We start from the raw sequence: 18,285 nt of genomic DNA on the forward strand, positions 1-18,285 counted from the left end.
TGTATGAATCTCTCTCCTTGATGCCCTTGATGGACTTTGGACATGTGACCCATTCTACAAGGAATCTGAAAAGAAGATCAGAGATGACCAGCATTGGAAATATAATACATGTTCTGATATCACACAGACACACACTCAGGTGAATTCTTATGTCTCCTGACTTGAGACATATAGAATATGGAGAGTTTATCTGTGGGACAGGGAAGCAGAAGGAAAGTGTCTATCAAACTGGTTCCCAATATGGGTGCAACTCTTATGTGAAGGTCATGTGCTAGTAATGGAGACCACATTCTTCTTTTTTTTCTGCTGTGGACTGAGACACAAAAGAAGAAAATAAGGAGGAATTAGAACCAAGTTTCCATAGTCTGGTAACTATTTCTGTCTTCTACCTAGTTATCTTCATTATCAAAGACAGATCCCTCATCTGACAGACTCTAATACAAAGAACTGCAAATGATATGTATAGACCATTTTACAAACAGAACTATCAATAGCAACCCTAAGGACAGTAAATGTCTTGATTAAGGAGACCGATGACATTACAATACTGCAGCATAGAAAATAATTAACAATCTACCAGTGAAAGAACTGAATCTACCTATCAAAACATTTACAGCTTCTTCAGTTTGATTCTCTAGTATTTTTTTCATTTCTTCATTAGAAGCAATTCCCCAAACTGCACACCACTCAGCTTTTTATTAACTGTTGGAAATGGGATTCTTAATATTCAATCTAAGTGAGAACAACTACGACTCGAACAAATAATTTAGTTGTCAGATCATCCTAAAACCACAAACATCATTTTGATGAATGTCTTTTTATTTACACTCTTTCTTGAAGAAATGTTCTGATTTTAAGGGAGAATATTATAACACTCTGATTAAATCTGAAATATATATAATCAGTCACCACAAAGGATGCGTAAGAAATCCAAGAACTGAGTGTTCAGTGCAATGAGCCAGGTTTCCACCTAGATTAACATGAACACTTTGGAACTTCATAAAATTGAGATCAAGGGCAAGGGCAAGAGAATTGATTCTTCTAAGACAAATTGTTTGTGTGGAAATGCTGATTCTCTGAAATCACATGCCATCTATATGTAAGGCCACTGGAACTTTACACATTGTCAGATGTCTCATATGTGCATATTAAATCTAACATAATATAACCAAAATGAATTGAGTAACAATAATAATGACCATCATAATCCATTGCATTCTTTTAATTAAGAGCTTTATAATAATCTTGGCAGTACACAGTCTCATATTCCCTCATACTAAGATTATACTTATAAGTTAGAGGAGGCAAGCACAAGGTGGAACAGAAGAGGATGACATTTGTCATACTTGTCATTTTCAATTTGTCTAATTCCTCTTCTCCTTCCCCCTTCTAACCCTTCCTGTTCTCCTGCCATGATAACCCTCCTACTCTCTCCATCCTCTTCCCTGTTATCTTTTTATCCTGCATCCTTTTTTACTATTTCTCCTTTTTCTCTCCTCCCCTTCTCATCTCTCTCTTCTTCTTCTTTCTATTGCATCTCATTATTTACAATGATTTGCAGCATCAACCTTAATTTGACATCTTTTATTGCTTACATATTAGCTCTCACATCCAATAGAAAAAGCTGAGAACTGGATTTTAGCTTACTGATGATCAGAAGTGGAGGAATTTCATCTCCCTTACAAATTTCCATTTATGTATTTAATTCAAAGAAAGGTCAGCTTAAGACAGAGAAGACGATAATATATAATACAATGGAAGACTATAAATCATAGAAGTCCAATTAACTAGTTCTCTTAGTACCAGGAAGAGGCAGCAACCTTGAGTGTGCTGAAACTCACTATATATAGGAGAGAGTGATGGATCCTCTGTACCTTCTGCAGCCCTGGAAATCAGAAGTTTCGGTCTGGTCTCATCCAGACTTTCCTGTACACTACAGTGGCTTTGTTTGGAGGTCTTTCTACCACAGAATGAAAAATCTAAATTTGGACATCTTTCCTGTTTTTTTTTTCCTTGCTATGACCTTACTTTTCCCCAAATAACAATGTTCTTTTCTGGAATCAGTAGTCTTTCCCTTACTGGGCACCAAAATATTGAACTTTTGCCTCACCTCATCAGATTTCAAGTGGCTAGGTGTCAGTCCCACAGTGCTTCTTCATAGACACAGAACCCAGAACATGTGAGTTTATCTCATCCCAAATGGCCCCGCTGCTTCCCTCCTTCAATAGCTGCACTCACTAATAACTTCTTTTAGGGCATGAGTCATTCTAGCTAAAGCAGCAATATTTCAGAATTAAGTAGAAAACATATGTCTCATCGGTGTCTGTGCAAGAATAATTTATCCAATATTGTTTCTGTTAAGGTACTAAGGGGAAAAAGAAATGGAAAAATTATTTTTCCATAATTTCTGCCTTCCAGCTCATTTAGTCTATCTAGTTTTTGAGGCAGCACATAAGTTTCAGCACAGTTTGGTAAATTCTGGAACAATGTGACATACAAAGTCTACTGTAGCTCAGATAGACACACTCATGCCATGCTGGGGATGACAAAAAAAAAGTGCTAGGAACAATTTAGAAGAAATGGGTCAGCACTGACAAGACTAGGAAAAATGTAAGCACATGGGCAAATATGATTACTTATGATAGAGATGGAAGCCTCTGTGGGAGTAAAAAACCACACCAACATTTGGGTTAGAATGAAGCATGTCTTGGATACATTGAAGATTAATTGAGGTTAGCATTAGAGGTATAAGACAGTATCAAGGTCTCCATTGTTTGGTCAGATGAAAAATAGAAGAGTTTTCACCTCAAGTTAGCCATAGTTGGAATGGAGTCGAATGCAAGTACAGAGGCAGAAGCAAAGAGGTAAGCTGAGAAACTGTTTGAAATGGCCAATAAGTAGCAATCAGTATGGAGCTCAGGCAGTAGGGGAGGGAAGGATGAGATGGGAAAACAAATATGTATGTTAGCAGGAATCAATCCCATCAGAGGTGAGAGAAAATGGAATGGGGATGGTTCTGCAGTTTCTGGTGAAGCAGTTAATAAACCACCTAGGGAAAAATTCAGGACCCAAGAGTTCCCCAGCTACACAGATCTCTAGTCTAGCAGCCCCCATCCAAATCCACATATAGTAGGTCTTACTCAATGACATTTTTTCCTATCTGTAATATTTAAGAAAGTATTAACAGCTTCCCAGCAGAGTGCTAGAGCAAGATAAATCAGAATATGTAATAAATATGCTTAACATGATAGAGGCCGAAAGACAGTTAAGATTCGGTACTATGTCTTAGCCATAATTCTATTCTTAGTACAAAGGATAATCCTCAGCAACTTTTCCAAGTGTTATGTTTTCAGCCTCTTAATGTGAAGGGAGGGCTACAGTGGTTAAATAAAGCAAGGGGGTACTTTATTTTGGGACCAAAAGCACACTGCAGAACCCAAGTCACATGTCATCCTTACTGGAAGCATCAAGGGTAATTTGCAGAAAGTCCAACTGATGCTCTTTGGTAAGCTACCTGGACTCCCCACTTTCTCACCTACCCTCATTTCTAAGAATGACTCAGGTACTAAATGAAAGCCGTGCTGAGCGAAGTCTAAAGTAACTCCCTAGAGCCCCAAAATACTTTTCAGAGCCTGGAGAAAACATTGATTTGTGTGAAAGTTCTCTTGGGAATGAAAATGAGCTCAGTATGGGAACATGATTCTCTGACCTACCCTGATAGGCAATTCAAGGAGGCAGGGTCAATTCTTACCAGAAAGTAATGTAATCTATAGTGATAAATGCTGGAGCAGACTGTGAAAATGAATGGCACAGTTGACATACTCCAGTGTCTGCACGGGGAATGATCTAAACGCATAGGTCCAAGAGGGTCATACTTCGTGCCTATTCTAGAAATAGGTTTTGAGTGGAAAATGATCATGAGGTACTTGGTGTAAATTAAACTAGTTGACCCAGGGGGTCATTTATGAGCTCAAATATCATAGTGCAATATTATTTTGTATGCTAATTATGGTGATTTGAATAACAATGGCCCACCTATGCTCTTATACTTTTGAATGCCTAGTGATCAAGGAATGGTATTAATTTGAGAAGGATCAGAAGGTGTGGCCTTGTTGGAGTAGGTGTGGCCTTGTTGGAAGATGTGTGTTACTAGGGGGTTAGCTTTGATATTATTTTCAAAGCCCATTGTAGACCCAGTTTCTTTCTCCCTCTCTGTTTGCAGACCAGGATATAACTTGCTGCCATTCCATCACCATGCTTGATGTCATGCTCACTGCAATGAAGATAATGAACTGTCACTCTGAAACAGTAAACTAGCCCCCAATTAAATATTCTCTTTTATAGGATTTGCTTTCATCATGGTGACTCTTTACAGTAATAGAAGAGTGACTAAGACACTAAAAATTAATAATAAAATAAAATTTAAAATTCAGATTAATTAAAAATAATTAGAAACAAAATCTCCTGGGTAGTAGGGGACTGTATACAGGGGAAACCACAAAGTTATGAAGGTGGAAATATCATAAATGTACTCTATATAAATATATAAAAATGTCATAATATATATTTCTATATAAGTAACATCCATCAATAAAAACAATCCACAGGATAAATGAAATATGGCTATAACCAAAATCTTTATATAAAGTTATGGGTAACACGATTTATGGTCATTGGAGGACAGGAGAAATTTAAGTAAGAGTTGACATATCTCATGAAATTAGGGCTAGGAACTTTCAGAGAACCAGGGTCATTTGAATACATGGTATTTATTGAATGATAAATACATGTTCAAGTAGACAATGATGAATATAGTGAGAGAGGCCTTTAGTTTTCATTGAAGTAAACACTTTTTCAGGGAGATGCTCTCTATACTAGGTGGAAAGGAAAGGGATGCAGACAATGCCTCTGTGGACAAACAGTACTTATGTTGAATTCCAGAGTCCCACCAGGGAGAAGAAATAGGAAGAAGAAGAAATTATCTTATGGGTTACAAAGCAAACACAGGGACTGATAACACTCATGCTGAGCTCATGGCAACTGGGAACATGGCTTTCTCTGGTATAATATAAAGAGCACGTGATGCTGTGGATGGTCAGAAGTCAGAATCAGCCTTCCAAATTCTGATTCTTCCACTGGGACTTAGACATGATGGTCTTCGCAATAGAATATTTGAATCACAGAAACTATCCTTTCAGAAGAGAGTTACAGTCCTAATTACATCCTCAAGGGTGAAGCTGAGGCACATGCCACACAACTTAGTAGCTTGCTCAGGCTCTTCGGGTGTGGTATCTACAAATGCAGTTTTCTGATATCTGTAAGGCTAGAACATAATTACAACCACAAGGTTTTAACTATTCTGAAAACGCCACAGTTCCTTCCTTTATAAAGCCTGAAAACAAGGGAGATATAATGAGAGAAAGAAGATGGATGCCGGAGAAACTCACAGTGCTTGGCAGTTCCCTGGTGGTAGCCTATTAAGTGTAAGTAAATCAAATCCTATACGGAATACTACCGTTCCATTTCAAATTGTGAGACTGGTAATGAAGGCAAATCTAACCTCCATATTACACAAAGTCATACTGTAATAGAGAAATATTTAGTGTCCATGGTGATATAATAACTTAATTACTTCCAAATACATGAGAAAAGAGACTTTGGGGGAAAATAAAACAGAATCCCTGTAAGTGGGGTTCTTCAGTTAATCTCATTTGTGCACATGACAAAAGTAGTAGTACCTTTTTTATTTCTAGCACTTCTAATTATAGCTAACTAAAATTAATAAGAAAATTAAAAACAGCAGAAGGAGAGGCAGGAGAAAGGCGCTGTGATTTCTGCAATATTTACTGTGTCAGTCACCATAACTGCATTAACTATGAGGACAATTATGAAAATCTCACATCTGGCAATGTGTCTCTTCACTCTCACAGATCACTTGTGTACATATACGAAAGGGGCAAACATTTGAGTTTTGTGTAGGTTGGTAAGCATCTGAGCTCAAGTCATGATCCTTAGATAAAAAAGGCACTCATTGCTCAGAGCCTTAGTTTGTTTTTTTCCATGTATAGACAGACATTCATGGAAGTTATAGGATCTAGGAGAGCCGAGCTTGATGGCATGTACTTGTAATGCCAGCACTCAGGAGGTTTAGGAAAGGTGATTGCTGTGAGTTCAAAGCCAGTTTGTAGTGCAATGAAAAACCTAGTCTATCTCTTTCCTACAGAAAAAATAAATAAATAAACCATCCCAAACAAACAATCAAAAACAAAACAGAAGAGATACTGTTTGCGAAACCTGAGCACTGAGTAAGCCGTAAAGCTTGACTAATAAATATCCTTTCTAAAAATAACCCTTTATTTTTTCCTTGACATTGAGTTTCTTGACTTGTAAGATGGGTGGGTACCCCATAGAGACTTGGTTCAATGCTGTGCTTTCCTACAAATGTACATGCACATGCACACGTGCATGTGCACGCGTGCATTACCCGCCCACCCCCCCCCCCACACACACACATTATACCTGGCCAGGCAACTCAGCTTAAGAAACTTCTTATCTAACATAGGCAATCCACCCTTTAAGAAAGTTAAGTTAAAACAAATTATGGGAGAAAAGCCATTTCTAAAACTCCAAAAGTAAATGCAAGTTGAGATGATTTTCATACATTTACAGGTAATCATAAAATCCTGTACTTACTGACCGGGCTAACCCAGCACAAATGGACTCAGCAACTGCCAATAAAAAATCATAGAGAGAACACTAGCATTTGGTCTCCATAGAAACAGAAGGTAATACCCCATCCCTGTTTCTAGATGGATCTTTTATTATTTCAATCTTTGAAAGGGGATTCTTCAAAGTGATAGAAACTATCAAATATAGTCAATTATTCATAATAATGGAGACAGAAAGCATAGGTCTTCAATGTTTCTTTGGCCCTGCTCATTTTTCAGGGGAAAAAAGGGGGGACATTGGTGAGGGTAATGGCTGACACTTGGAGACTGTATATCATAATTCCAGTTCTGCTAGAATCATTTAGCTAGGAACCTGACCCTCACAGCTTTCATCGTGGAATTTATGTCCTGACCTCAATCATTGTACCCAAGTTCAATTGGTACCAGTGCCCAGAAACCTTATGAACTCAGCCATCACTCAGTAAAAGCTATTAATATTGTAAATATTGTAAAGGGAAAGTGCTGGGATCAGATTGCAAACATACCAAGGACATGCAGTTTAAGACAGGAGATCAAGAAAACTTAACAACAAATACTGGGAAGGATGTGAAGGAAAGGGGGACTCTCATCATTATTGATGGGATCATCATCCAGTCAGGGATGCATCCAGTCTGGAAATCTTCAAAAGACTGAAAGTGAAGTGGCAACGTGAGATTATTTTCCAAGGTATACGACCTCACTGTCTCTGAGATGCTGGCAATATTTCTAGTGCAAGGCATGATTTCCCTCCCGCTGAGTGTATTTAAGTCCAAATAGGAGCTGTTGGTTGCACAAACCTGTGAGTACCACTTCTTTCAATTTATGTATTTATTTCATGCAGATCATTGTCATGATTGATAGGCGTTGCAGCTGGGTAAGACTTTAATTGCTTCCCTCCCCTGGCAGCTTACACAGTATTTTCTGGAACCATGGAACCTAGATGACAGGAAAGAGGCTTTTGGGTTAGAGCCAGCTATAGTCATCCCAGTCACATAATGTAAGGGTGTGTTCTCATCAGCAATAAGGCCCCACCCTCAAGCCAAGAGTCAACCAAAGGCTGCATCAGGAATATTTATTTCTTGAGGAATCACTTGGGCTATCCTAAGAAGTCATTGAAAAGAAAGTTTCTGATGCCTGGTACTGGGTTTTTGTTTTGTTTTGATTTTGCCTTTGCTTCTTGTGAGGAACATTATCAGCTAGCATATATTTATAATTCATTAGTACATTTTAAATCATATCATTATACCCACAAGTGTACTACCACCCTTCATCAGTGAATTATGCTTCAAAGCAAGTCGAAACCATCACAGGAGACAGTTGAACACAATTCAGAGAAAACATATTATGGGGTAGCCAAGTCTTAATAGATACTTCAACATCACAGCTCCTGTATCTGTCTCGGGGAACATTGCAGAAGATGGGGTGGGGAGATTGTAAGAATCATAACACCAAGAAGTCAGCTGTGGAACAGTCATTCTAGAAATGCCTGCATAAACAAGAGTGGAACAAAGGCAATGTCAATAGATGTGCTAATGTGAAAAAGGAAGATTTTCCCCCAGTGCTTCACATTTAGATAGAGAACTACAGGCAACTAATGGCTCCTGGGAGAAAAAAAAATTAGTTTCTCTCAGGAATAAGCCCCCGTATAGGTTGTCCAATGCAGAATGGTCAGCCCTGAAACCACATCAATATAGATGATAAAACAGATTCATTGGGTTGCATTTACATATTTGTGTACAAATTGTCATCATTATCATTATCAAAGAAAAAAAGGCTATCAACTTAAGAAAGTGTGGGGGGGGGGGCAGGCAAGGAGGAAGGGTACTTAAAGGCCTGGAGGGAGGAAATGGAAGTGAAATGAGTTGTAATTCTATATCAATTGTGATGGTTTGTATATGCTTGACCCAGGAAGTGGCACTATTAAGAGGTATGGCCTGTTGAAGTCTTGTGTCACTGTGGGTGTGGGCTTTAAGACCATACTCCTAGATGCCTGGAAGTCAGCTAGCAGCCTTCAATTGAAGATGGAGAACTCTCAGCTCTGCCTCATCATGCCCGCCTAGATGCTGCCATGCTCCCACCTTGGTGACAATGGACTGAACCTCTGAACCTGTAAGCCCACCCCAATTAAATGTTGTCCTTTATAAGACTCATCTTGGTCATAGTATTTGTTCACACAGCAAATCCCTAACTAAGACATCAACTAAACATAATTTTAAAAAGTTAAAAGCATTTGTAACAGTCTACCACTTCTTGGCATGTGCCCAATGGACTCAACATCCTACTTTACAGATATTTAACTCAGACATATTCACTGATGCTTTATTCACAATGGATAGGAAATGGGGAAAATAACCTATACTTCCCTCAGCTGTTAAATAAATAATGAAAGTTGTACCTATACACAACATAACACCATTAACCTGCAAAGAAAAATAAAATTTGTAGGTGATTGATGAAATTTAAAAGAATCATATTGTTTGAGGGAACCATGACCCAGAAACCAAATGTCACATGTTCGCTCATATTTATAGATGCTAGACTTTTTAGATGGGAATATACAAGCTGGAGTAACCATACACACCAGGAAATAAAAAGGGACCTTTTATTGGGAGGTGAGAAGGAGCATCAGAGAATGAGGGAGCAGGGCGCTGGTGGCATTCTACCAAAATAATGGGGAAGGTGTACTTTACTGGGGAGCTAGGAGGAGGACCATCCAGAGGGAGAATGATGAAAGAACACTAAGGATCACTGATAAGCCACGGGAAGAAATTATTTTATACTTAGATGGGTGAAAGGGTGAGGGGGATAGGTGGGCGAGGGAGCACCCTTTCAGAGGCAGAGGAGAAGGGGGTGGGGGTGAAGAACTCTTGAAAGTGGGACCACAAAAAGGGAGCAATATTTGGAATATAAATAAATGAATCAATTTTAAATAATAAATAAATTCTGGATGAATCATGAAAACTATCACTATACACACAGAAACACAGAAACAGAGAGTCAGAAATTAAAGTAGTAAATTAACGTAATTCAAAAGGAATAGTTTAAGCCATTCACACATTAAAGTAAATCAATCTTGCTACATCAAGCTCCCTCAGCAAGGAGTTAGCTCATGATCAAAGCCTTGTGACCTGTGAGAACTCTCTGTGTGTTTATATGTGTGCGGCAGGCAAGTGCTGTGGACACTAAATGTACTAAAGAAAACTTTCACAACTCCTCCACTGCAGCTTTCTTTTCCTTATATTGTCATTGTCCCTCTGTTGCCCATGTCTGACCCTGCTTTGCTTCAGGTATTCTTTTTGTGCTCTGCTCCTGGCCACCACTCCACTTTTTTTTTCCTGGAATCACTGCAGCAGCCCCTATCCTCGCCTCTCCGCCCTAAGCTGTAGTCACCACCAGTCAGTCTTCTGCAAGCATGAATAATAAAGTGTCTCACGAGTGCTGATGCTGATTATAGACTGTTTATGATCAATCTGTGCTAACCTAATGGCCTCTAATCATCAGGTTTTGGCAAGAGAGCAGAGGCTGGGAACACTACCTAAAGAATAAAACATGAAAGAAACCAGTAGGTACACAAAGCCTAGAAGCCCGTCCCCACCTGGGCTTCAGACAACAGCGCATGCTCAAGAAAAACCCAACTACACAAAGTCATGCTCTCTAAAGTGCCATGCCATTCCAAGCTCAGTGCTTCTGCACCTGCTTTTTCCTCAGCTCACTACCCTACCACATTCTCCTGAGTGTCTTATTTTTATTAATAAATTGCCCCCATTTCTGTTTCCAGCAGGTGTCCCTGATCCAATTACATACCATGAGGCACAAGAAACTGGACATATCAGCAGGCTGAGGTACAAGCCTATAATAGGGTCACTAGTGACATTCTAAACCCTGTGACCGGCCACACCTCCTCAGACTTTCTTAATGAAGCAGTAAACACAAACATTTTCCAGATGACTGCACACCATGTGACTGTTGGGCTAAGATGTAGGTTCATCACTAGCAATGAGGATTATGCACGGCTGTGGTTAATTATTGGGGATGTATCTGTTGCTGACCAATCAATCAGCCTTGAATGGAGAATGTGATATCATGGTCTGAGCTGGGGACCACGGATGTGAGCAGGCAAGGATGAGTCTGAATGCAGAGAATGTAAGAGCTCCACACAGTTCAACAGCATCCTCACTCTAGCTGGTTTGCTTCAGTTATTAGATTGCTAGTCCCTCCAGTCCAGGTGATGTGAATAACTGTGCTTAGCAAGGAGACTCCTGTGAACAGGTAGATGGGTTTGGCGGTATTAGCATCACACACTGCCTTGTAGTAGTCACCAAGAAGGCCTATGGTAGAGGTTACAGAGAGGTGGGAAATGCTTTACCATCATGAGTTGAGGATAAATCTCACTTAGCAAGCAGATTCCATCCTTCCCATAGAGAAACAGAGACTTACAGCACTGATAGGACTGAGGCAAGCACCTACAGGTGGTCTACAGTGAACATGTGGCATTAACCCCAACCTGGAGCTCACTCCATGTCTGCTGGTCTTGCCTGTACGCTTGCTGATCTTTTGCCTTTGGCACTATTCATTTGGCACCAGTTTGCTAAGCGCCTGCCATGTATCAGGAGATATGCTGGGTGTCAATGACGGGCAACACTGAATGTACTGTGAAGAGTGCAGTTTCCTCCCTGTGTCTTGTGATATGTACTAGCCAGAAACAAGGCATCCTGAGGTAGTCTTGTGAAATCAGGGTTGCCTCTGATAACAGGAGTATTACACTTGAGAAGCAATACCTTATAGTTTAGATGCAAAGCCTGCTATCACAGATGCATATACTCCTTTAGAGATGAACTAAGAATAATTAAGTCAGCTGCAGACGCACAGCTGACACTATCCTATACACAACTTGGAACTTTTTTCTGTATGATTTTATTATCCCAGACAGTCATTTAAATGAGGAAAAAATGCCAACTTTTCCACATCAATACGGGAAACAAAGCAATGGTTACCATTTTAATTCTCAAAATATTAAAATGTATTACCTTTTTAACTATAAATTGTTTTTAAAAAGAACTGTATTTTGATGGGCTTTTTCCTTATCTCTCTGAGCAGGACATTTATCTATACTTTTTTATAATTCAATCGAACACACAGAGCAGGATGCAGTGCAGGGCAGGGCAGTGCAACAGCTCTCATGAAACCTTTCTCATCACACAAGATTACAACTGCCACCACTTCTCTCTCCCCACAACCCCCTGTTACCACCTCTCTCCTATTCTTTCTACATGTATTTTGTTTAGTACTTTAATCCCTGGGAATTGACTTAAGTCATAGAATATAATCCTAAAAGACACAAGGACTATGAACATCCAAAGCAACTGTGAGAAAAGGATAAAGCAGGAAGTCTCGCGGCCATTGACTTCAGAATAGAGAATGGAATCACAATGATTAATGTGCTGAGTTACAGCTACAGACACGGGCGTATAAGCTAAGTAAACAAAAGGGCAAGCAAGCCCATCAACAATCATTAAATATGCTCCATGTTTTCAAAGAACTCGTATCACAGTAATGCACCCTTTAAAAAAAAAAAAGGAAGTCTCAACAATAAATATACTACATGGTGCCAAGGCTGCATAATAAGGCAAGGATAGTCATTCATAGGGTATTAGAAAACTGTATATCCTTATATATAGAAATAATTAACTCATTCCTTACCCCATACACTGTAATCAACTTAAATGTATTGGAGAATGTAATGTCAGACCTGAAACTACAAAAGCCTTGGAGAAAATGTAAAGGAAGACTTGAGGACATTTATATCGGTGATGCTACACAGCAGTCAGAAGGGAAGAGGCAAATGGGACTGTGTCATCCAGGCTCCTGCCCTGCAAAGGGACAGGGCATGCAAACACATTGGATGAAACTGAGGAAACAATCTCTGGTGTGATCCGATAAAGAGCTAGTATCCAACGTGTATAGGGAACTCCTAAAACTAACAAAAACCAAAGCTAAATACTGAATATAAGCAAATTTACAAATAGGCAAATTGCTTAAAAAGGCATTTCTCCAGAAGGGATGTAGGAGGAGCCAATGTGCATATAAAGATGGTTCAGCACTAGTAATCTTCACTGAGATACAACGTAAAAGCACAAGATAACAACCTAACAAATGCTTTCTGAAAACACTTTAGGAGCCAGATACACACAGGTACAAAAATAGAAACAAGACTTGCACAGGGGAACCGAATCAATGGAACACCTGAGATATATATGATCTGAGAATCCATTCACCTGAGTCAAGGGAGCAGCTGGGAAATGATAAGACGACGCTCATTCAGTTACAGCTTCAGCTTAGCCGCTGCTTAATTGTATGATGGTAGGAGGGACAGGGCAGGATGTGTGATCTTAACTTCTTTCTGTCTTAATGTCTTTGTCTATAAAAAGGAATATTAGCTGCCTATTTCATATATTAAATCATTTGGAGGCCTCTGTGCCTTTGCTGGATTCTGTGAGGGAGAGCAGATGACCACATGTGTAAACTAAAATGACCAGCAACACACTTCAAGTGAAAGGGAAGGCTTTGGGGTGATACTGGCAGAGATGGTGTGTGTGCCTCTGTGTGTGTGTGTGTGTGTGTGTGTGTGTGTGTGTGTCTGTCTGTCTGTCTGTCTGTCTGTCTGTCTCTGGGTGTGTTTGCACATGTTGAGGCCAGAAATCAACATCAGATTTTCTTTCTCTATAGATTCAAGTATGTCTCAACTGTCCCAACTGCTTTTGGCAGTGACATGGATACAACAGTAAACCCAGCAGAGAAGCCATGAAGAGGTTCTCCTGAAAGATTCAGTTTTCTTTCTACTTACCAGGAAATAGATATAGAGAGGGCAAATGACAGGTTCAAAGTCACACAGGAGTTTAGTACTGCAGCCAAGAGCAAAACTCTCACATCCAGCACAGTAATAATTATTGGACTTACACTGATTTAATCATGCAGACAAAAATTGTGTGTGTGTGTGTGTGTGTGTGTGTGTGTGTGTGAGCAGAGGCTTTTCTTAGAGAATTTTCTTCCAAATTCTGTGCTGGAGCACTATAGAGTTACACTATTTTGTCCATTTAGAAGCCAGTGAGTTGTGCTAATAGTAACCACCCCCAATGTCATCTTAAAAAGGTTGAATAGCTTCTCTAGTGCTCATATGATTTGTAACAGAAAGACACACAAAACCTCAGACCACAGCTCTAAATGCAAAGGTCATATTGGCCACAGGAGGAAATTGAGCCACAGGAAAGACGGATATGAGAAATGGGGCAGACCCAAATACACCATCACCTCTTACCTTCCTGGGATGCTGTATGTTCCATAAAGCTCATTTTGCCACCAGTGTCTGTATTTTGACAGGCCTCTGCCAAGAAGGGCTTCCTGGGAGGAGCATATGTCCTCTGATGCATCAAGTTGATGTATCAGACCATGAGGATTCCAGTTCTATCTGCTAATGCTCTGGGCTTCTTGAGATTTGCATGCAAAGCCCCCAAGGGGATACGGAACTAAGATTGGATTCTTGGCTCGGCAGCCTTGCCTGGTGGGAAGGTACAGGGTGGGCACACAACACTGACTCCACAGAATTGGATGGGACCCAAGTGGAAAACATACCAAAAAAGAACCAAACCCTGAAAACAACTTATTGAGCCAAGTTTTGGGAGCAAGCTGGGTGCCAAGACTCACAAATCAGCCTTTCTCTCTGAACATATGAAAGACAGTCACATTTAATTTGACACAGAGATCAACAAAAAGCCAATAAAAGCAGAAAACAAACAAACAAGCCCCACTATACTTCATCATCTGCCTGCCAAGCTCTACTCAATAAAGTATCTATGCATAGAAACCTCTGAAATCTTCCTAAAAGAGAGTACCCATTTCACAACTGTGCAAACTGAGTTTCTATAAACACCAAATTCCCTACATTGTAAGGAGTTACAAAAGGTGTAACATTACAGCATCAGGCAGTGTGCCAGGTCATGTGTGAAAGGCCAGTGGGCCAGAATGTTCTACAATGTTTGCAATCCTGCCCTGAACTGGACTAGGGTCTTTGTAATCTCCCAACATGGCCCATCACATTATGGCCCTCTCCCTTACTTTCTAATCTGCTGCAGTGTCTAACCTCTCTCCTGACTCTCTAGCTGTTCAAGCTCTACCAACATGATGCACACCGTTGTGCCAACGCTCCATTCAACACATATTGCTTGAACACTGATTTTATAGAGTAGGTAACTTTGGTGCTAGGAGAAGCTAAATGTGATGTCCCCTACTTTAAGGTATTCAAAGCTCGTGCATAGGAGAGCCAGAAATACTCAGAGCATTTGGGAAATCAGAGAAGACCTCTCAACAGTGCTAGTACAAATGGTCTTGGCTGATGCAAATGATCTGAGAACCAGAGCATCTCCCACGTTAGTGGAGCATCAAGACCCTTTCACACTCTTCAGAGGCATCAGCTAAGGTGTAAGGCACCTGCTGTAAATGTTCTGAGTTGGCCTGTGAATTGCTCTTTTATACATGAGACATTTTAGACATGTTCAGAAATGACAAGCCAGTATTACTCAGGGTTGCCCAGAGACACTGAACCAACAGGAACGATTCCTTCTTTGTTTTAATGAATTGACTTACATGATTCTGGAGGTCTCAAACAAGCTGAAGACCCAGGAGAGCTGATAAGAGAGTTCTAGGTCAAATCTGGGTCCAGAAGGTGGATGACAATGTCACTTATGAGAAACAGCTGCTTGCTTTGTTGTAGTCGGAAACTGCGTGGATTAGACTAGTCTTGTTACATTGAGGAAGAGGAGATCTTTTTCACTCAGGCAGATCTTTTGTTCAGTTCAAAAAGTTCTCAGTTAGAAACATCCATACTGACAGTCAAGCAATGATTAACCAAATTTCTGCATACCCCATGGCCCAGACAAATAAACACGTTTCCTGAGGACTCCAAAGGGGAGATTGTCGATTACCAATGTCTCTGGCCGTTTTCCCTTATGAGCAGTCTGAGCTGAAGGATTTTATGTGGTGGGTCTATTAAGAAGACTCTTAAAGCTAACACATAGGTCTGTGAGAGAGGCGGGTCTTGGCACAAGGAAAGCTGAACAGTGATGGAAAGCTGGACAGAGTGATTATTTCAGTGTGGGAATCAGCTGTCAACGTCTCAGTAGCAAGGGAATTAGCAGATGACTTGGGGGAACACCACATATCTACTGTAGGAGGGTGGACAGCCTTCTATCCTGCCCACCCCCATGCTGAAACATGAATTTAGCAATGCATTGTGGGTAAGTGAAATACCCATGTTATGCTGGCAGGCTCTTAGCTTTCTCTCCCTCAGCTCATTTGAGGTTCCTCTGTGGGAGGTAAGCACAGCAGCTTCCTGGAAGGTTGGAAAGTGTCAGAGGTATTGAGGGTGTGTATTCATTCTGTTCCTATTGTTCCCTAAAGCCAGCTCATGCACGAGACCAGCCCTACTATGGACTTAGTTTCCCATCCTTCCAGGAGAATTTTGGTTATTCTTCGGTGGCCTCAGGAAACATGTTTATTTGTCTGGGCTATGTGGTATGCAGAAATTTGTTTAATCATTGCTTGACTATCAGTATGGAGGTTTCTAACTGCGAAATGTTTGAACTGAACAAAAGACCTGCCTGAGTGAAAGAGATCTCCCCCTCCCCAATATGACAAGACTAGTCCAATCCACTCAGTTTCTGACTACAGCAAAGCAAGCAGACGTTTCTCATAAGTGACATCATCATCCACCATCTGGACTTAGTGGCCTAGAACTCTCTTATCAGCTCTCCTGGGTCTCAAGCTTCCTGAATGCATATGTGTAGCCTCTTTAACCTCTAGAATCATGTAAGTCAATTCATTAAAACAAGGAAGGGATTTGTGTTGTTGGTTTTGTGTCTCTGGGCAACCCTGAGTAATACTGGCTAGTAATTTCTGAACATATCTAAAATGTCTCATGTATTAAGAGATACAGGCAGTGATGAGAGAACAGAAACATCAGGCACCTCCTGGGAAGAAGAAAAAGGAATTAAGGGGTACACACATTTATTTAGTAAGCAGACACTAAGCCCTACATACTAGACTAGTACTAGACTAAGAACTTTCATTTGGGACAACATCGAGTGTACATAACTGCACATGAGATTAGTGGTCCTTAGTGATGCCACTCTAGGGGTGAGGATACAGAATCACAGAAAGTGAGTAAACAGAAGGTGGAACCAGGTTTTGAAAGCAGGCATGACTCAATGCCAACAGACACTTCTTATCACCACATAGTGTAAAGGAAACTTCTTCACAATAATGCCATCTCCTAGAGAACTCTTATCTCCCAAATAACCACAAGTTAGAGAAACCATAAAATAGGAATACTCTTAAAACTACTACAGGAATTGTCACTTACAGTTCAACTGAGAGAAGATTAGTCAGAAGTGAATGTTTGGATGGCCCTTGAAGGAAATGGCCAAAGAGTACCCTAAAGAAATATTTGAATGAAGAAGGAACCTCCTACAGTACACTATAGGCAAGGTGAGAATTGCAGGTCATGGGGCATGGCCCCATACAGACTTTACCTCTGAGGAAGTTGGCTTGCAGTATCCAGCTCCAAAGACCAAGTTTTCCAGAGAAATGGTGGGCTGTTCTGGTCCTGTGTCCGAACCACCTTTGCCTAACCAGGAACCTCTTCCTGGGCGAGTGAAACTAGAAATAAGTGGAAAGACAAACAGAAGGTAAGTGGTCTTGTGTCAACACAGGCCTCTGTGGTGAGACTACAACTGAGGAGGGGAGAAACTGCAAAAGGTCCTGACTCTAGCTGAAGAGCTACAGGCAACTGATAACTGCCTAGATGGTAAAAGAATCAGTCTATTACCAGGGACAAGCCACCTGATATGTTATGCAGTACCAAGTCGTCAGCCCCAAACACATATTTATGAGCAATACTAAATGACCTCAGTGGGTTGTAAGTATACACATACAAGTGTATGTGTGTGTATATTTATATATGTAATTCATTTCACATACGTACGTATATACATATGTATATATAAAGTAATATAATAATCAGAGAAACAGTCATGAGTATGAGAGGGAGTATAAGGGACACAGGAGAAGTTGGAAAAGGTAAGGAGCAAAAATAATGTAAATAAAGTACTTGCATATGAAATTATTTAAAAATCAAAGATCAATAATGGCTTATTTAAATAATGACTTATTTAAATTTAATTATTTATGATTTAAAGCACAAATACCACTTTATAGCTGTGTTCTAACCTCTCAAAGCAACTAAAACTAACTTGTGGCAAAAAAAATGGTCTCTGTCATAAATGTTCTCAGATGCCATCATATTTGCTCTAGTACCTGGAGTTAACTGGGACAGATTTCAGACAATGAAACTCACGTTCCTCGTTGAAATTTTGGCAAAGAAATAAAGTTAAGATTATGTTTCTACTTATTTCACTTAGTCAAATATTATTAGTCTTTAGCCACAAGCCAGAGTGTATGTAAGGTATTGGAGGGGTAAGAGGTAAACACACGGTTCTTATGAGTAAAGCAATGTTGTAATGCAGTG

The 18,285-nt window shown here is 40.1% G+C and overlaps 1 protein-coding gene across 1 annotated transcript in view; it reads right to left on the reverse strand.

The window, feature by feature from the left end:
- The window catches only part of Fam135b (family with sequence similarity 135 member B), a 266,848-nt gene that overhangs the window by 58,037 nt on the left and 190,526 nt on the right, over positions 1 to 18,285 (reverse strand). Inside the window, exon 7 of the mRNA XM_034517362.2 lies at positions 17,291 to 17,417. Within this exon, the coding sequence (XP_034373253.1) occupies positions 17,291 to 17,417 (127 nt within the window). The remainder of the gene's footprint in view (positions 1 to 17,290; positions 17,418 to 18,285) is intronic.

Source organism: Arvicanthis niloticus, chromosome 13, assembly GCF_011762505.2.
Source record: "Arvicanthis niloticus isolate mArvNil1 chromosome 13, mArvNil1.pat.X, whole genome shotgun sequence".
Taxonomy (NCBI): domain Eukaryota; kingdom Metazoa; phylum Chordata; class Mammalia; order Rodentia; family Muridae; genus Arvicanthis; species Arvicanthis niloticus.